Source organism: Capricornis sumatraensis, chromosome 10 (assembly GCF_032405125.1).
Source record: "Capricornis sumatraensis isolate serow.1 chromosome 10, serow.2, whole genome shotgun sequence".
Classification (NCBI taxonomy): domain Eukaryota; kingdom Metazoa; phylum Chordata; class Mammalia; order Artiodactyla; family Bovidae; genus Capricornis; species Capricornis sumatraensis.
In genome coordinates, this window is record NC_091078.1 from 7,542,446 (window position 1) to 7,563,487 (window position 21,042).

A 21,042-nucleotide genomic window follows, 5' to 3' on the forward strand; every position below is an offset into this window, starting at 1 on the left:
GAAAAGAAATGCAACAAGGCAAAATGGTTGCCTGAGGAGGACTTACAAATAGCTAAGAAAAGAAGAGAAGTGAAAGGTAAAAAAAAAAAAAAGAAAAAGAAAAAAAAAAGGGCGGAAGGGTACCCATCTGAATCCCAAGTTCCAAAGAATAGCAAGGAAACATAAGAAAGCCTTCTTAAGTGAACAATGCAAAGAAATTGAGGAGAACAATAGAATGGGAAAGACTAGAGATCTCTTCAAGAAAATTAGAGATACCAAGCGAACATTTGATGTGAAAAGAGCACAATAAAGGACAGAAATAGTAAGGACCTAACAGAAGCAGAAGAGGTGGCAAGAATACACAGAAGAACTGTACAAAAAAGGTCTTAATGACCAGATAACCACAATGGTGTGGTCACTTACCTAGAGTCACACATCTTAGAGTATAAAGTCAAGTGGGTCTTAGGAAGCATTACTACAAACAAAGCTAGTGGAGATGATGGAATTCCAATTAAGCTACTTCAAATCCTAAAAGAAGATGCTTTGAAAAGTGCTACACTCAATATGTCAGCAAATTTGGGAAACTCAGCAGTGGTCACAGGACTGGAAAAGGTCTGTTTTCATTCAGTTCCCAAAGGGCAATGCCAAAGAATGTTCAAACTGCCTCAAAATTGCACTCATTTCATATGCTAACAAAGTCATACTCAAAATCCTTCAGGCTAGGCTTCAACTGTACATGAACCAACAACTTCCAGATGTACAAAAGGCTGGATTTAGAAAAGGCAGAGGAACCAGAGATCAAATTGCCAACATCCATTTGAAAAAGCAAACGGATTCCAGAAATACATCTATTTCTGCTCACTGACTATGCTAAAGACTTTGACTGTGTGAATCACAACTTTGGATAATTCTTAAAGAGATAGTAATACCAGACCACCTGACCTGCCTCCTGAGAAACCTGTTTTTGGGTCAGGAAGCAACAGTTAGAACTGGATATGGAACAACAGACTGGTTCCAAATTGGGAAAGGAGTATGTCAAGGTTGTATATCGTCACCTTGCTTATTTAAAATATGTGCAGAGTACATCATGTGAAAAGTACATCATGTGAAATGTCAGGCTGGATGCTCACAAGCTGGAATCAAGATTGCCGAGAAAAATATCAATAACCTCAGATATGCAGAGGACAGCACCATTCTCGCAGAAAGCAAAGAAGAACTTAAGAGCGTTTTGATGAAGGTGAAAGAGGAGAGTGAAAAGGCTGGCTTAAAACTCAACATTCAAGAAACTAAGATCATGGCATCTGGTCCCATCACTTCATGGCAAATAGATGGGGAAACAGTGACAGATTTTATTTTCTTGGGCTTCAAAATCACTGCGGATGGTGGCAGCAGCCATGAAGTTATAAAAGACACTTGCTTCTTGGGAGAAAATCTATGACAAAACTAGACAGTGTATGAAAAAGCAGAGATGTCACTTTGCCAACAAATGTCCATATAATCAAAGCAATGCTTTTTCCAGTAGTCATGTACCAATGTGAGAGATGGACCACAAAGAAGGCTGAGCACTGAAGAATTGATGTTTTTGAACTGTGGTACTGGAGAAGACTCTTGAGAGTCCTTGGGCAGGAAGCCAGTCAAACCAGTCAATCCTAAAGGAAATCAACCCTGAATATTCATTGGAAGGTCTGTTGCTGAAGTTCTAATACTTTAGCCACTTGAAGGGAAGAACTGACTCATTGGGAAAGACCCTGATGCTGGAAAGATTGAAGGCAGGAGGGTAAGAGAGAGACAGAAGATGAAATATTTGGATAGTATCATTGACTCAACGGACATGAGTTTGGGTTAACTCTGGGAGATAGTGAAGCACATGGTGTGCAGCAGGCTGTGGGGTTGCAAAGAGTCCGACACAACTGAGCTACTGAACAACAACATTGCAGAGTTGGAGCAAATTAGGAACAACCACATAGAAAAACACCAAAACCCCACTGCTGCTTCTGAGATGCCCAGGATAACAGCAGGATACTAGGCTTGAGCCCTGCATACAGCAGCACCAAGTGCCCACCTAAGCCACCCTTCTGGCCTGACCCTGGACCCACCCCATACTTGCCCCATGTGAGGAACCAGTTCACCCCTGTCCCCTCCCCCTCAGGGGGTGAGCAAGGGAAGCCAGGAACTCTGATTAGTAATAAGCTTACCTGTGGGAGAATCTGCCAGAAACATTAACTGGGTAGGGACACTTAAGTGGCAATTTTAATAATTTTTGGAAACTTGCATGTAGACTAGAGGGAAAGTAAAAATTATCTGAGGGCTGAAGTTAGGGACTGCTCTCACGCTTTTATGAGTTCAATCTCCAGGACTAAACCAGATTCTCACAACAAAAAACCAAAAAGAAAAAAAAAAAAAAAACCCTCATATCTCTGATGAGAAAAGGAGAAAGTAACCATTCAGAAATGTGTGCAGAGTGCTCCCCATTATAAACTGTCTACTTTTCTGTGAAAAGAGACTCGACCAGAGCCTGATCTCACCTACAGGAAGATCGTTTTCCTCAATAAATGATTGAAGGTGAAAAGACAAACCGTTTGCAGTAGAGTTCCAAATAATTTATGTGGATACTCTGCCTTCACAAGGGTGAGCACAACTCTCCAATCCTTAAGTGTAGTCTACACATGATTGCTGCCTTCCAAACAGAACTCTGTAGAAAGTGAGGGGCAAGAAGGATTAACATCACAGTGGAAATGTCTGACATTTACCACTGCATATGACAAAAGAAATTGTCAACAGTGACGAATTGGGACTTCACTGATGGCCCAGTGGTTGGGAATCCACCTTCCAATGCAGGGGATGCAGGTTCGATCCCTGGTCAGGGAACTAAGATTCCACATAACATGGGGCAACTAAGCCTGTAAGCTGTAACTATTGAGCCCGAGCCCACATACCACAATGAGAGATCCTGCATGTCATCACTAAGACCCGGAACAGCCAAATAAATACGGAAATATTTTTAAAGTGACAAATCATATTGATAGTATGCACTTTTGATAGGATGTGAAGAAATTGGCACTTTACCTTATTGTCTTTCTCACAAAACCTCGTAATTCCAATCTAATCTTGAGAAAAACATTGAAAATATTCCAGTAAAGGAGCATCCTAAAAAAATACTTGGCTTAAAAGCTATCAACCTCATTAAAATAAGAGAACTCTGACAAACTGTTACAGCCAAGAGGAAGTTAAAGACATGACAAGTAAATGTAATACGGTGTCCTGCACTGGGTCTTGGAACAGAAACAGCAATTAAGTAAAACTAAGGACTTGTGAATAACCATGGATTTGAGATAATAATATACATAGTATGAGTTCATTAGTTGAACACATGTCCCACATCAATGTACAATGTTAATAATAGGGGAACCGGGGTACAGCGTATATTGAAATTTTCTCTACTAACTTTGCAACTTTTCAGTACATCTAAAACCATCCTAAAAAAATAAAGTCCACTTATTTTTTTAAATTTAAGCAAAATATACACAGCAATAATAATAATAATAATAATAGTAATTTAGAGACAAAGGCAGTATTCATTTTTCCTTTAGTTTCCTGAGTAGCTCAGCTGTAGGCAAGGTGTAAAACCCACTTAGCCAGAGTCTGCACAACTCTCCTTAAGGGCAGCTTAACTGACCAGGATGATCGCCTTTGACGTTTTATACTTGTGCCCACAGCATTTGTTATATGGTTCCTTCCAAAATGTATACAGTTCCTCCCTGAGAGGAGTTAAAATCGGCAAAATTTTATCTCATTCATCTGATGGTGTCCCCAGTGAAGTTCAAGTGCCCAGGCCAGCAGGGTGCCTGGCTCTCCAATCTTAACATTTCTATACAATGTTACAAAATATGGCAGTTGATTCTATGTTTTTTTCCCTGTACTTAGATCTTGACTTCCTGTGTATATATGTATGCTTTGTTAAAACTCCATTTGTACAAATGTACAAAATGTCTCTTTAATCATGAAAGAGAAGATGGCAAAGACCAGTCACTGATCCTTTCAGCATGAACTCAACTGGTTTTCTTTCAGAAGCCCACTTAGACACCAGGCAGTACCATATTTCTCGGGGAAGCACCCATCCTGACTGGCTTCTCTGAAAGCCTTCCTTGTGGAGATGCCGCCGGGTGCTGAGGATGCCCGCCGCTGTTTGCACCATCACCTGTCTTGCTCCTAGCATGCTGTTAGTGGTGCCCTGAAATCGACAGGCCTGTCAGCTGAAGTAGAAACATATCAAAAGTCGAGGTAGATACGCTGTTTCCAGGTCTGTCCCCTTCAAGCAGTTGGAGTTAGAAGGTTAAGTGAAAGCGGTGTCTGTGTTGGAAAGCAATGTTGACAGCACTGATAATCACCTGGTCTGGGATCCCAGGCAACAAAGACAGGAAGGAGGATATCGTTAAATGGTTTCTGCAGTTTTCAAGGTCTTGTCTCCACCTTGCTCTCAGCTCACCTAGGTCTGTATCAAAAAGTTCTTTATTGCAAACCTGACTTGTGAGCCCAGAAGATGGTGAGAGTGAGTGGTTATGACATGTTTTAGAGCGAGGTTTCATCTGGATCTCTAAATGTGAGTAATTAAAAACAACTTGACAGTCGTGGTTATTTTAAGAATGTTCGCACCATGCACCAGAGCTGGAAGAACTGCAACAACTACTGTCAAACACTAACACATTCCGCTGAAGAGGAATAATAGAGCTAGACATCATTCCAGACACCCGTCACCCACCCTCCACCATCTCGCCTCATCCAGACGCCTGCTTCAACCAGGGGAACTGAGAGTGCTTAGATCTTCCTCCTGCCAGGCTATCTCCCGCTGCTGCCTTCTGTAAGTTCTAATAGCTCTGTTCACTATTGGCTGTAGGCCTTGGCACATTTGTTTGTGGCATTCTTCGATTAATATCTATCACCTACAGTCATCAGTAAGCTCCTTGAAAGTAGGAACACTGTCATTTTCGGTGACCATTATATCCCTGGTCCTTATGAAATGTTTAATGCATATTTGAATCCACAGGTGATTTATTAAGAATCTACAGCAAATCTGTATCTTAGAATTTGATATTAAATAAGAGATCAGGTTTTATACTAAAACTGTTGAAAATTAGCTTCAATTCACAGTTCAAAGAAATCACCTCTTCTGACCAACTCCTATCAAACTATCTGATGCACTTCAACTCAGTCTCAAGACTCAGTGTAAATGCCACCTACTTCAGGGAAGGCTTTGCAGATTCCCCTGTTCAATTTTAGATGCCCTTTTCCATTACTTGATACTAATTTGACTTAATGTATCCACATTATTAAAAAAAGTAATGCTTACATATTTGTTTCTACCAATGGCCCATGTTAGTCATTTCAGTCATTCAGTCATGTCTGACTCTTTGCAAATCCATGAACCACAGCACAGGAGGCCTCCCTGTCCATCACCAGCTCCCGAGTTCACCCAAACTCATGTTCGCTGAGTTGGTGATGCCATCCAACCATCTCATCCTCTATTGTCCCCTTCTCCTTCTGCCCTCAATCTTTCCCAGCATCAGGGTCTTTACAAATGAGTCAGCTCTTCGCATCAGGTGGCCAAAGTATTGGAGTATCAACTTCAGCATCAGTCCTGCCAATGAACACTCAGGACTGATCTCCTTTAGGATGGACTGGTTGGATCTCCTTGCAGTCCAAGGGACTCTTAAGAGTCTTCTCGAACACCACAGTTCAAAAGCATCAATTCTTCGGTGCTCAGCTTTCTTTATAGTCCAACTCTCACATCCATACATGACTACTAGAAAAACCAAAGCCTTGACTAGACGGACCTTTGTTGACAAAGTAATGTCTCTGCTTTTTAATATTCTGTCTAGGTTGGTCATAACTTTCCTTCCAAGGAGTAAGCATCTTTTAATTTCAATGCTGCAGTCACCATCTGCAGTGATTCTGGAGCCCCCCAAAAATAAAGTCTGTCACTGTTTCCCCACTTATTTGCCATGAAGTAATGTGACTGGATGCCATGATCTTCATTTTCTGAATGTTGAGCTTTAAGCCAACTTTTTCACTCTCCTCTTTCACTTTCATCAAGAGGCTTTTTAGTTCTTCTTCTCTTTCTGCCACAAGGGTAGTATCATCTACATATCTGAGATTATTGATATTGCTCCCGGCCATCTTGATTCCAGCTTGTGTTTCTTCCAGTCCAGCGTTTCTCATGATGTACTCTGCGTATAAGTTAAATAAGCAGGGTGACAATATACAGCCTTGACGTACTCCTTTTCCTATTTGGAACCAGTCTGTTGTTCCATGTCCAGTTTAACTGTTGCTTCCTGACCTGAATACACGTTTCTCAAGAGGGAGGTCAGGTGGTCTGGTATTCCCATCTCTCAAAAAATTTTCTACAGTTTATTGTGATCCACACAGTCAAAGGCTTTGGCATGAGCTCCCGGAAATCATGCTCAGTCTCTCCTGTTTGTATTTTTTTTAAGCTCTCTGTGTAGTGTCCAGTATAGAAAAGTGTTCAAAATGCATTACAGAATAAATGCCTCTCTATAGCAATCATCAAAAAATTATCCAAAAAATATTGGTAGACTCTCTCTACCAATTATCAAAACAGAATAAATGCTTCTCTCTTCCAGTTATCAATACCAATTATCAAGGGATTAAATTTTTATTATTCTCCTTTAGCATGCAAATATTGTCTTCCAGTTCTTTCTCCCTGAATCTTATCTCCACAAACTTGTCTTTCCTAAGATGAGAATTGAAAATCTATGGGAAGGGGTATTTGTTGTTCCTTGATTTTTCACTAATGTATAGCTTTTTTTTTTTTCCTTGATTTTAAGAGAGGAGGATAGATCTTCTCTCTTTTGATGACTTCTGTTTCTGATCCCTGGACTAGGTGCTGAGAAGTTTCACTCCCTTGACTGGTCTGGATGTTTTAACTCCAATCCCAGTTCTGTTTCTTTCTCTCTCTCTCTCACCAGGGGCACAGGGAATGAGGTCAGATCCTCTCTCTGAGTCACAAGTGCTGCCTTTGTAAATGATGTTTTGGGGCTGCGTGCTTCCAAGGTACTGCCAGGTCTAGTTCTGCGGCTTCTGAGTCTAGTGTTGCCAGGGTATCATGCTGCTTCACCGGACTGGTGTTTCATATCTTGTTCAATGACTGTAAAGTGAAACCCTTCCCCATGAATGTTTAACGAACTCAAGGGAATGCCAGACACAGCCAATTCATTTGTTAAACATTACAATTTGCAAAGAATATCAAGTAGTTAACCTGGGCTCCAAGATAAAGACAAATTTGCACGATATGGTAAGCAAAGTAAGAAATTTTCCCTCCTAAGGACTGCAGTGTGCCTGGGTTACCTGTCTCCATCCATGCAGTAGAAATGAACGCCTGCAGTGGGGAGGCTGTGATTGAACTTCAGGGCTAGGCTTTCTCAGTTTCCTAGTGGTCACACCTTGCAGCTTGACCTTGGACTCTGAACTTCTTCACCACTCTTGACATTTAGGAAAGATCATTTTCTGTCATGGAAGACTACCCCAAGCATTATAGGATATTTGTCAACACCGTCTTGTCATAGATGCCTGTGCACTTCCCTCCCAAGTTGTAATACCCGAAGTGTTTCTCAACTTTGCCAAATGTTCCATGGAGGCAACAGTGCCCCCTATTGAGAACCACTGAGCTATTGAGAGATGGGTTTCATTCCCAGCTATTCGCTAGCTGCCTGACTCAAGCTTTGAGTCCTAGATTCCTCTTCTGCACACTGTGGGTGTAAACTCTAAGGAGCTGCTGTTAGGACTAAATAAGGCTATGCATTTGTATTACTTAGCATGATTCTATGTCTGTACCCAGTACACGTTATTTGCTATGATTATTATTTTATTTATCATTTTTGTTATTATCATTGACACTGCTATTTCCTCAAAGGAAAAAATATAGACCTACAAAAGAAAAATGCTTTTCCAAATTTTCTTTGGTACATTTGCATTTTAATATACATGCAGACTTTTCTTAGCCCTATGACAAGTTATTTCTTTCCCTAGGGTTACTTGTTATTTGACCAACTGCTCAGATGTCCTATATGCTTCTTATATATCTTAAGCATAGCATTGTAAGAAAGCAATGTTCTTACACATTTCAATTTCTTTTTAAGGGATTAATGATATGTATGCTCTATTACTATTTTCTCCCATAACATATGTCATGAAAAATTGCTGTCAAACTGTTATTTGATTCTTATAATAAAATTACGAATGAAGGTATCAGCATATAATTCACCAAAGAGGAAATCTGACTAGAAATATATGCAGAGATTACATTACCCTCTCAAACAATGAAATTTAATTACAGAATACAATTTTCTCCTATTAAATTAGCAAAAGAAATCCTGACAAAGGTATAACAAAGTCGCTCGTGACCCATATTTCTAGCAACTTGTTCATGTCAGTCTAGTCTTGTTAAAGGGATCTTCTCAGAAATCCCTTGAGCCCAGCCGACAACGTGTAGAATGCTGTGGCTAGCATGCATAGGCTTTCTCAGCACATCTGGCACTCTTTCTTCAAGGTCCTTAATTGCTTTCCTCTCACCTATTCTCTGCCTGAACTCCCAGATTCTGTGTAGCCTTTCAGGCTGTGTATCCATTCAAATGTGTTATCCTAATGAAACAGGAGGGAAGGGGGCAGGGCATAACCCTTAAAAGAATAATACAGTCATAGGACATGAGAAAAACTGGTTAGAAACAACTAGGTCCAAGATGGCAGAAGATCTGACTTCCAGTAGAACTTGAGCCTCATTTTATGCTCATTGTAATAGATTAGCATGCTAACTGACATACCACTGGTGCCAAGACAGTTCAGAGAGTAACCAAAAGAAGACCAAAAAGTGGGCAGTGGTCCAATTCCTAGAAATCCCCACTCCTTTCTTAAAATAGTTGGAAAAATCCTCCTAGTCATTAGTCTGTGAAATTACCGCCCCCCCATAAAAACTAACCATGCCTAATTTGGCGGGGACGCTTACATTTTAAGGTGGCCCAAACTGTCTGTGGAGTGTGTTTCTCCCAAGGTTGTTCTTGCCTTTTGCGATGGACCTAATTCTGTCTATAGAATGTGTACCAACTCTTTGCGACACCATGGAATACTGCACGCCAGGAGTCCCTGTCCATCACCAATTTATTCAAACTCATGTCCATCGAGTCAGTGATGCCATCCAACCTTCTCATCCTCTGTCGTCCCCTTCTCCTCCTGCCTTCAATCTTTCCGAGCATCAGGGTCTTTTCCAATCAGTCAGTTCGTTGCCTCAGGTGGCCAAAATATTGGAGTTTCGGCTTCAGCATTACTCCTTCCAATGAATGTTTAGGGCTGATTTCCTGTAGGATTGTCTGGTTGGATCTCCTTGCAGTCCAAGGGACTCTTAAGAGTCTTCTCCAACACCACAGTTCAAAAGTATCAATTCTTTGACACTCAGCTTTCTTTACAGTCCAACTCTCACATCCATACATGACTCCTGGAAAAACCATAGCTTTGACTAGATGGACCTTTGTTGATAAAGTAATGTCTGCTTTTTCATATGCTGTCTTGGTTGGTCATAACTTTTCTTCCCAGGATCAAGGGTCTTTTAATTTCATGGCTGCAGTCACCATCTGCAGTGATTTTGGAGCCTCCTAAAATAAAGTCTGTCACTGTTTCCATTGTTTTCCCATCTATTTGCCATGAAGTGATGGGACCAGATGTGATAATCTTAGTTTTCTGAATGTTGAGTTTTAAGCCAACTTTTTCACTCTCCTCTTTCACTTTCATCAAGAGACATTTTAGTTCTTCTTTGCTTTCTGCATAAGGGTGGTGTCATATGCATATCTGAGGTTATTTATATTTCTCCTGGCAATCTTGATTCCAGCTTGTGCTTCATCCAGTCCATCATTTCTCATGATGTACTCTGCATATAAGGTAAATATGTAGGGTGACAATATACAGCCTTGACGTACTCCTTTTCCTATTTGGAAACAGTCAGTCATTCCATGCCTAGGACTAACTGTTGCTTCCTGAGCAGCATACAAATTTCTCAAGAGGCAGGTCAGGTGGTCTGGTATTCCCATCTCTTGAAGAATTTTCCACAGTTTGTTGTGATCCACACAGTCAAAAGCTTTGGCGTAGTCAATAAAGCAGTAGTAGATATTTTCCTGCACTTCTCTTGCTTTTTCAATGATCCAGTGGATTTTGGCAATTTGATCTCTGGTTCCTCTACCTTTTCTAAAACAAGCTTGAACATCTGGAAGTTCACAGTTCATGTAGTGTTGAAGCCTGGCTTGGAAAAATTTGAGCATTACTTTACTAGCAAGTGAGATGAGTAAAATTGTGCAGTAGTTTGAGCATTCTTTGGCATTGCCTTTCTTTGGGATTGGAATGAAAACTGACCTTTTTCAGTCCTGTGGCCACTGCTGAGTTTTCCAAAGTTGCTGGCATATTGAGTGCAGCATTTTTACAGCATCATCTTTCAGGATTTGAAATAGCTCAACTGGAATTCCATCACCTCCACTAGCTTTGTTCATAGTGATGCTTCTTAAAGCCCACTTGACTTCACATTCCAGGATGTCTGGCTCTAGGTGAGTGATCACACCATCATGATTATCTGGGTCATGAAGATCTTTTTTGTATAGTTCCTCTGTGTATTCTTGCCACCGCTTCTTAATATCTTCTCCTTCTTTTAGGTCCATACCATTTCTGTCCTTTATTGTGCCCATCTTTGCATGAAATTTTCCCTTGATATCTCTAATTTTCTTGAAGCAATTTCTAGTCTTTCCCATTCTACTGTTTTCCTCTATTTCTTTGCATTGATTTTCTACTAGACCTTGAACCTCATTATATGCTCATTAATACATCATGCCATAGGGCCATCCAAGACAGGTGGGTCATGGTGAAGAGTTCTGACAAAACGTGTTCTCTAGAGAAGGGAATAGCAAACCACTTCAGCCTTCTTGCACTGAGAATCCCATGAACAATGTGGAAAGGCAAAAAGATATCACACTAAAGGATGAGCCCTCCCCATCACCCTCTCCATCTCCCTGGGGCCAGGTTGGTAGGTGTCCGATATGCTACTGGAGAAGACAGCAGAGAAATAACTCCAGCAGGAATGAATAGGTTGAGCCACAGCAGAAACGACACCAAACTGTGGATGTGTCTGGTGGTGAAAATAAAGTCCAGTGGTGTAAAGAATAATATTGCATAGGAACCTGGAATATTAGGTCAATGAATCAAGGTACATTGAAGTGGTCAAACAGGAGATGGCAAGAGTGAACGTTGACATTTTAGGAATCAGCGAAGTAAAATGGACCGGAATGGGCAAATTTAATTCAGGTGACCATTATATCTACTACTTCAGGCAATAATCCCTTAGAAGAAAAGGAGCAGGCCTCATAGTCAGCAAAATAATCTGAAATGCAGTTCTTTAGTACAGTCTCAAAATTGACAGAATGATTTCAATTTGTTTCCAAGGCCAACGACTCAATATCAGAATAATCCAAGTCTATTCCAGAAACACTAATGCTGGAGAAGCTGAAGGTGAACGGTTCTATGAAGACCTTTAAGACCTTCTAGAACTAACATTAAAAAAAAAAAATGTCCTTTTCATCATAGGGGACTGGAATGCAAAAGTAGTAAGTCAGGAGATACCTGGAGTAACTGGCAACTTTGGCCTTAGAGTACAAAATGAAGCAGGGAAAAGGCTAACAAGAGTTTTGCCAAGAGAATGCACTGGTCATAGCAAACACCCTCTTATAACAACACAAGATAGGACTCTACACATGGACATCACAGATGGTCAATAGCAAAATCAGATTGATTATATGCTTTGCAGCTGAATATGGAAAAGCAAACAGTTAGCAAAAACAAGACTGAGAGAAGACTGTGCCTCAGATCATGAGCCCATTATTGCAAAATTTAGACTTAAACTGAAGAAAGTAGGGAAAATTACCAGGCCATTCAAGTGTGACCTTAATTAAATCCCCTACAATTATACAGTGAAAGGGACAAATATATTCAAGGGATTAGAGCTGATAGACACAGTGCCTGAAGAACTATGGATGGAATTTCATGACATTGTACAGGAGACAGGGATCAAAACCATCCCCAAGAAGAAGAAATGCAACAAGGCAAAATGATTGTCTGAGGAGGCCTTACAAATAGCTGAGAAAAGAAGAGAAGCAAAAGGCGAAGGAGAAAGGAAAATATCTACTCATCTGAATGCAGAATTTCAAAGAATATCAAGGAGAGATAAGAAAGCATTATTAATTGAGTGATGCAAAGAAATAGAGGAAAACAATAGAATGGGAAAGACTATTGTCTTCAAGAAAATTAGAGGTACCAAGGAAACATTTCATGCAAAAATGGGCACAATAAAGGACAGAAATGGTATGGACCCTACAGAAGCAGAAAATGTTAATAAGAGGTGGCAAGAATACACAGAAGAACAATACTAAAAAGATCTTCATGACCGAGATAACCCTGATGGTGTGAACATTCATCAAGAGCCAGACATCCTGGAGTGTAAAGTCAAGTGAGTCTTAGGAAATACTACTATGAACAAAGCTAGTGGAGGTGATGGAATTCCAGTTGAGCTATTTCAAATTCTAAAAGATAATGCTGTTAAAGTGCTATACTCAATAACCCACCAAATTTGGAAAACACAGCAGTGGCTACATGGCTTATATAGGTCAGTTTTCATTCCAATCCCTAAGAAGGGCAATGTAAAAGAATGTTCAAGTTACCACACAGGTGCACTCATTTCACTTGCTAGCAAGGTAATGCTCAAAATTCTTCAAGCCAGGTTTCAAGAGTAGGGGAACTGAGAACTTACAGATGTACAAGCTGGATTTAGAAAAGTCAGAGGAACCAGAGATCAAATTGCCAACATCCATTGGATCATTGAAAAAGCAAGAGAATTCCAGGAAAATATATATTACTACTTTATTGACTAGAGCGAAGATTTTGACTGTGTGGATCACAACAAACTGTGGAAAATTCTTCAAGAGATGGGAATACCAGACCACCTTATTTGCCCCCTGAGAAATCTGTATGTGGGTCAGGAAGCAATAGTTAGAACTGGACATGGAACCACAGACTGGTTCAAAATTGGGAAAGGAATACATCAAGGTGGTATATTGTCTCCCTGTTTATTTAACTCATATGCAGAATATATCATGTGAAATGCTGGGCTGGATGAAGTACAAGCTGAAATCAAGTTTGCTGACAGAAATATCAGTAACCTCAGAAATGCAGATGACTCCACCCTAATGGCAGAAAGTGATGAGGGACTAAAGAGCCTTTTGAAGAAGGTGAAAGAGGAGAGTGAAAAACGTTGTATTAAAACTCATCATCTAAAAAATTAACATCATGACATTCAGTCCCATCACTTCATGGCAAATAGATGAGGAAGCAATGGAAACAGTGACAGACTTTACTTTCTTGGATTCAAAAATCCCTGCACAGGGTGACTGCAGCCATGAAATTAAAAGATGCTTGCTCCTTGGACGAAAAGCTATGACAAATCTAGACAGTGCATTAAAAAGCAGAAATGTCACATTGGCAACAAAGGTCCGTCTAGTCAAAGCTATGGTTTTTCCAGTAGTCATGTAGAGATGTGAAAGTTGGACCATAAAGAAGGCTGAGCACCGATGAATTGATACTTTTGAATTGTGGTACTGGAGAAGACTCTTGAGAGTCCTTTGGACTGCAAAAAGATGAAACCAGTAAATCCTAAAGGAAATCAGCTCTGAATATTCATTGGAAGGACTGATGCTGAAGCTCCAATACTTGGGCTAACTGATGTGAAGAACTTACTTATTGGAAAAGACTCTGATGCTGGGAAAGATTGAAGGCAAGAGGAGAAGGGGACAACAGGATGAGATGGTTGGTGGCGTCATCGACTTAACGGACATGAGCTTGAGCAAACTCTAGGAGATAGTAAAGGACAGGAAAGCCCAGTCTATTGCATTGAAAGAGGTGAACATAACTGAGTGTCTGAACAATGACAACAAAACTTCTAAATGACACTATGCACAAGGGCCATGACATTTCCAAGTCTAACCACAAAAGTTCAAAAAGTGGGCAGTGGCCCAATTCCCAGAAGAGTTGGGATACTCCTCTCATTAGCCTGTGAAATTGCCGAGCCAATAAAACTAACTACCCCATATTTGGGGCAGTTTACTGTCTTCCAAAATGACCCATATTCTGTCTATGGAATGTATATCTCTCTAAATAAACCTCCTTTCTCTTTACTGTGACTGCCCTTTAATTCTTTTCTGAGCAAAGCCAAGGACCCTCACTTGATAGCTAGGCCCAGGGACTCACCCACTACTTAGGGCATGACTCTGCTCTTGTGCTCTATTTTTCCTGCAGTGAATGTGGACACTCAAAGGCTAGTCATGCCCCTGGTCTTCAGTGAGTCCCTGGGACAGGATCCAAAGTTTAATAATGGCCAGCTAATGGACACAGATGGCTCAACCTCATTTCTATGACCAACTCTTGGTCATTTTTCTCTTCCCTGACTCTGTCAAGCCCCACTGTTTCCCTTCCCTACTCCCTTGGAGTAACAGGCAAATTTGGCCTTGGAATGCAGAATGAAGCAGGGCAAAGACTAATAGAGTTTTGCCAAGAAAATGCACTGGTCATAGCAAACACTGTCTTCGAACAACACAAGAGAAGACTCTACACATGGACATCACCAGATGGTCAACACTGAAATCAGATTGATTGTATTCTTTGCAGCCAGAGATGGAGAAGCTCTACACAGTCAAAAAAAAACAAGACCAGGAGCTGACTGTGGCTCAGATCATGAACTCCTTATTACCAAATTCAGACTCAAATTGAAGAAAGTAGGGAAAACCACTAGACCATTCAGGTATGACCTCAATCAAATCCCTTATGATTATACAGTGGAAGTGAGAAATAGATTTAAGGGCCTAGATCTGATAGACAGAGTGCCTGATGAACTATGGAATGAAGTTCGTGACATTGTACAGGAGACAGGGATCAAGACCATCCCCATGGAAAAAAAATGCAAAAAAGCAAAATGGCTGTCTGCGGAGGCCTTACAAATAGCTGTGAAAAGAAGAGAGGTGAAAAGCAAAGGAGAAAAGGAAAGATATAAGCATCTGAATGCAGAGTTCCAAAGAATAACAAGAAGAGATAAGAAAGCCTTCTTCAGTGATCAATGCAAAGACATAGAGGAAAACAACAGAATGGGAAAGACTAGAGATCTCTTCAAGAAAATTAGAGATAGCAAGGGAACGTTTCATGCAAAGATGGGCTTGATAAAGGACAGAAATGGTATAGACCTAACAGAAGCAGAAGATATTAAGAAGAGGTGGCAAGAATACACAGAAGAACTGTACAAAAATAATCTTCACGACCCAGATAATAATGATGATGTGATCACTAATCTAGAGCCAGATATCTTGGAATGTGAAGTCAAGTGGGCCTTAGAAAGCATCACTATGAACAAAGCTAGTGGCGGTGATGGAATTCCAGTTGAGCTATTTCAAATTCTGAAAGATGATGCTGTGAAAGTGCTTCACTCGATATGCCAGCAACTTTGGAAAACTCAGCAGTGGCCACAGGACTGGAAAAGGTCAGCTTTCATTCCAATCCCAAAGAAACGCAGTGCCAAATAATGCTCAAACTACTGCATGATTGCACTCATCTCACATGCTAGTAAAGTAATGCTCAAAATTCTCCAAGCCAGGCTTCAGCAATACGTGAACTGTGAACTCCCTGATGTTCAAGCTGGTTTTAGAAAAAAGCAGAGGAACCAGAGATCAAATTGCCAACATCTGCTGGATCATGGAAAAAGCAAGAGAGTTCCAGAAAAACATCTATTTCTGCTTTATTGACTATGCCAAAGCCTTTGACTGTGTGGATCACAATAAACTGTGGAAAATTCTGAAAGAGATGGGAATACCAGACCACCTGACCTCCCTCTTGAGAAATCTGTATGCAGGTCAGGAAGCAACAGTTAGAACTGGACATGGAACAACAGACTGGTTCCAAATAGGAAAAGGAGCACGTCAAGGCTGTATATTGTCACCCTGCTCATTTAACTTATATGCAGAGTACATCATGAGAAACGCTGGACTGGAAGAAGCACAATTGGAATCAAGATTGCTGGGAGTAATATCAATAACCTCAGATATGCAGATGACACCAACCTTATGGCAGAAAATGAAGAGGAACTCAAAAGCCTCTTGATGAAAGTGAAAGAGGAGAGTGAAAAAGTTGGCTTAAAGATCAACATTCAGAAAACAAAGATCATGGCATCTGGTCCCATCACTTCATGGGAAATAGATGGGGAAACAGTAGAAACAGTGTCAGGCTTTATTTTTGGGGGCTCCAAAATCACTGCAGATGGTGATTGCAGCCATGAAATTAAAAGACACTTATTCCTTGGAAGAAAAGTTATGACCAACCTAGATAGTATATTCAAAAGCAGAGACATTACTTTGCCCATCTAGTCAAGGCTTTGGTTTTTCCAGTGGTCATGTATGGACGTGAGAGTTGGACTGTGAAGAAGGCTGAGTGCTGAAGAATTGATGCTTTTGAAGTGTGGTGTTGGAGAAGACTCTTGAGAGTCCTTTGGACTGCAAGGAGATCCAACCAGTCCATTCTGAAGGAGATCAGCCCTGGGATTTCTTTGGAAGTTATGATGCTAAAGCTGAAGCTCCCGTACTTTGGCCACCTCATGCAAAGAGTTGATTCATTGGAAAACACTGATGCTGGGAGGGATTGGGGGCAGGAGGAGAAGGGGGATGAGATGGCTGGATGGCATCACGGACCCGATGGACATGAGTCTGAGTTAACTCCGGGAGATGGTGATGGACAGGGAGGCCTGGCGTGCTGCAATTTATGGGGTCGCAAAGAGTCAGACACGACTGAGCGACTGAACTGAACTGAACTGAACTCCCTTGAGACAGGAGGTACCTAGGCGCCCCAGGATAAAGAAATTGGAGATAAGTTCCCTGTGGGCTGAAACTCCAAGATAAGAATAACAGGCCAATGGAGAGAGAGGAGGCTTGGCCCTGCCCACATTAAAGATAACAAAGCGCATATTTCTCATTCTTTCAGTTAGAGAAACTCACACATGCATAGAAAGCTCTTGGAGATCAAAAGAGGAGTGATGCTGAGTCTTCCTACCCACAGTCCTCTTCAGGAGAACGTTTCTTGGCTAAGAGATACAGATGCACATATAGTAGGATCCTACCAAATACTCAGAATCAGGCAGATCTAAAGAGTTGGCCAAAGGATAACCAGAAGAAATGCCCCATATAAGTAATTTAAACTACCGTGAGGGCATGGCTCTCTCTCTGAGTCTGGCTGTGTATCTTTCCATACATTCTAGACTCTTTTTCCTCCTAATAAACACTCCGGTTTCACTGCTTTCTATATTTTTGTGGGGATTCTTTCTCTGCAAAGCCAAAGGGCCAGGACCTCGTCATTGGCCACTGGTGCAGTGACTAAGGTTTGGTGTTCTCACCCCAAGACCGACCTCAGTCTCTGGCCGGGAACCAAATCCTGCTTCAAGCTGCTGCAGGCTGAGCCAGCCAAGATCACCCTCATTCTCCTTTTCAAACACCCAGTCACCTCTGTAAGGATAGAAGTTGTGTTCAAACAAGATTCTCTTCTGTAATGCAACAGTATATCACTAATCAAAAATCTGTTCTCATTACCATAACTAGCCTCTGGCTTTATTTGTGATAGGTTCAGTAGCTAAGAAGCCCTCCATTACAGTATTTGTTTTACAGCAATGGGATAATACTCATTAGAAATCACTAACAAAAACATTTGCTCTGTTTCAGAAAAGAACAATCCCTAGACACAGCCGTGATTACAAGCTTAACAAAACTTTTCTGGGAAGTGATTATGATTTATAAATTCTACATTAAGCATCTAAGTACATCTGTCACACACAGCATAACGGCGACTTTCTGGGTAATGATTTCCCAAAATCACAAATGATGTTTAAATTCCCAGTGATTTACACATTTGGAAGGGTGTGAGTGTGTCTTGGGTGATTGTGTATTATACCCAAATACTAGGTTTATACCACCACCTTTGTGCTTTCCTTCTGGGTCTCAGAATCTGGAAGTGCAGTCTTGCATGGGGGCAAAGAATTGGTACCCTGATGGGAATGTTCCAGTATGTCTTAGATGGCTTTTGTGAAATGGAGCAAGACCCATGGAGACTTCCTGGGTACACATCCTTTCTGTGTCCTCATTTATTATGTTTAGGAAATAGGCATTAGTCAGCCTCCTTGACCGTCCTTTAGTTGTAAAGAGCAGATTCAAACAGTTACTAATCAGAGGAGGGAGGGGATACAGAAATGAAGGGGGAACAGTCAGTAAAGGATAGAGCAGCATGGGGCAAAGTCCTGCTTCCTTTTCATGAAATACACATAACAATTTCTTTCAGTTCTGCAGGAACTAAGACCCCCACCCAGAGAAAGGAAGGCAACTTCAGGTTGAACATCAGCTTTCCGAAGCACCAACCTGTCATTTCACCATAGACCAATCAGAAGAATGGACTTCCCTGGTGGCTTAGATGGTAAAGAATCCACCTGCAATGCGGGAGACCTGGATTTGATCCCTGGGTTGGGAAGATGCCCTGGAGAAGGCAATGGCAACCCACTCCAGTATTCTTGCCTGGAGAATTCCATGGACAGAGGAGTCTGGTGGGCTACAGTCCATGGAATCACAAAGAGTTGGACCCGGCTGAGTGACTAAGTACAGCACAATCAGAAGAAAGTCTGCACAGAGTAGAATATTACAAACCCTGATCTCCTCCCCAAACAATTCGATTAACCCTTTAAAACTGCTCTTTAAAACAGAGCAGAATCTTGTTAAGTTACACTTGTCTCTGGAGTACTGGGTTTTGAACAGTGAGCAGCAGAACCTGACTTCAGTAACATTTGCTTATCTTTAGCGTTTTTCAATATATCTCAGAAATAATGGAAAACTACTTTAGAAAGAATACAGAATTGGAGACTTCCCTTGTGGTCCCGTGGCTAAGATTCCATGCTCCCAATGCAAAGGGCTTGGGTTGGATCACTGGTCAGGAAACTAGATCCCACATGGTGCAACTAAAGATCCTCTAAGCCACACTGCAACTAAAGATCCTCTAAGCCACACTGCAACTAAAGAGTTGTCTCAACTGAAGATCCTGTAGGCTGCAATTAAGCCCCAGAGCAGCCACAAAAAAAAAAAAAAAAAAAAAAGAAACAAAGAAAGAAAGAAAGCAGGATTCAAAGAGCTTGTATTTAACTTCAAATTCTGGTATCTGTTTAAGGTGTGGTGTTAGGAAGCACCAATCCCGGGACTGGAACTCTCCCTTCCCATGTTTATGAGCTTTGATTTTCCTCATACCCTTTAGTTCCGAGTCGTGTGAATACAGTATGTATTCTTAGCATTCCCTGGGTTTGTTCTTTCTGCTTATTCTAGTCTCTACTCCTTGGCTTTCTGACTCCCTGAGGAACCTTTCCTATTCTTCAAAATCCAGTTCAAGCCTGCAGCTTTTGCTGCCTCCACTTCTGCCCCCACCAGCTCCCTTTGGTCTCTTCTCTCACGTCTGTTGCAACAGCAACCCGCTCATCCCACAACCCTCCTCTGGGTGTCTGTATTTTTTCACTATGCCAGTTTCCATACAGTAAGGAACATTGTACCCCTAGTGCCTAGCACGATCTCTGACACGAGGAAGAATTCAGTAAGTGATTATGGAACAAACAATTGAAGCTCTTTTTGCTTCCAGAGATTAATTATGTTACAGATTGTAATCAAGAGCTGAGAATTAATTTTTCTTTCTTTTTTCTAGTACTGTGTGCACACACAAAAATGCAACAGGATTTAAGGAAAAATCTACAGAGTACTGAAAAAAATAGGCAAGTCTGATCACAGGTTCTGCATCCCCTCTGGACTGGGAGCAGGGAGAGTGGCTGTGGGAAGGGGTGTATGGACATGTCACTTACATTTTGCAGCTGGACATGATTCTTCACCAAGTTTTCGGACTTTGCCATTGTGCTAGATGCTTTGAGACTGTAGTTTTTACCATTATGTGGCTCTTTCAGCTGCTCTTGAATTTGTTTAGCTTGTTTCCTGCAAGTTTAAATAAATTCATGTATAAATAGTCACATAAATTTATGCCTATTTTTTTGAGGTTCATTCATTCCCAACATCTATACTTGTCATTTTCTATAGCAAGATAAACTCAGTTAACAGAGAGTCCTCCCTTCATTTTCAACGCCACCAAGAAATACTTGGCATTACCCATTAATAACCCAGATTCACACCCCATGGCACTCTAAAGGCAGAAATGTAATGCATGGTCCTCACCCTACTGGATGTAAGAGGTCCTTAACCTTGAGTGCTCAGCTAAAGAGAATTAGGAATGCTCTGAAGTTACAAGTAGACAACTTTGACACTTGGACCTAGCAGCCACATATCACATTTTTGCAAAGTTACGTTTATATCTGTCCATTTCAGATAGGTATAGCTTGACTGGATAACTTGCGCACATGCCATAACAGGGGTCTGTTTTCTTTTTTATAGTTTAAAAACACTTCATTTATTTTTACCATCTGCCCTCAATGCAGAATTTATTAGAACTTTTGTAAATAATAAGAAAAAAATTAACTCCTGAAGGAATAATTTATAAGTAATAAAAATTAACTCTTGAAAGATGCCAAGCATCGTTTGAAGTGTTTACATGTCTTAGCTCACTTATTTTTCACAATAATTCTGTATGACAAGGCACTAATCCTATGCTTATTTAATAGATGAGAAAACTGAGGCACAGAGAAGTTAAATAATTTGTCCGAAGTCAAACAGCTAGACAGTGGTAGAGCTGGGTTAGAACCGAATGAATCTGGCTGCACAGTCCTCATTTTGAGGCACTACTCACGACTGTCAAACCACTTGCCTGTGGTCACACTGCTTCTTGGTGGGAAGGCCGAGACTAGTCTCAGGTTTTGGATTCCAAGTAAATTACCCCTGACTGCAAATGTGGAGTGACTGTTTGAACTGTACAAAG

General features: G+C 41.0%; 1 protein-coding gene across 4 annotated transcripts in view; it reads right to left on the minus strand.

Moving 5' to 3' along the window:
- Nucleotides 1-21,042, minus strand: part of NRG3 (neuregulin 3) — a 1,218,667-nt gene that overhangs the window by 19,808 nt on the left and 1,177,817 nt on the right. For all 4 annotated transcript variants that reach the window (XM_068982542.1, XM_068982541.1, XM_068982540.1 and 1 more), the window contains exon 6: nucleotides 19,982-20,108. In XM_068982542.1, coding sequence (XP_068838643.1) covers nucleotides 19,982-20,108 — 127 coding nt within the window. The remainder of the gene's footprint in view (nucleotides 1-19,981; nucleotides 20,109-21,042) is intronic.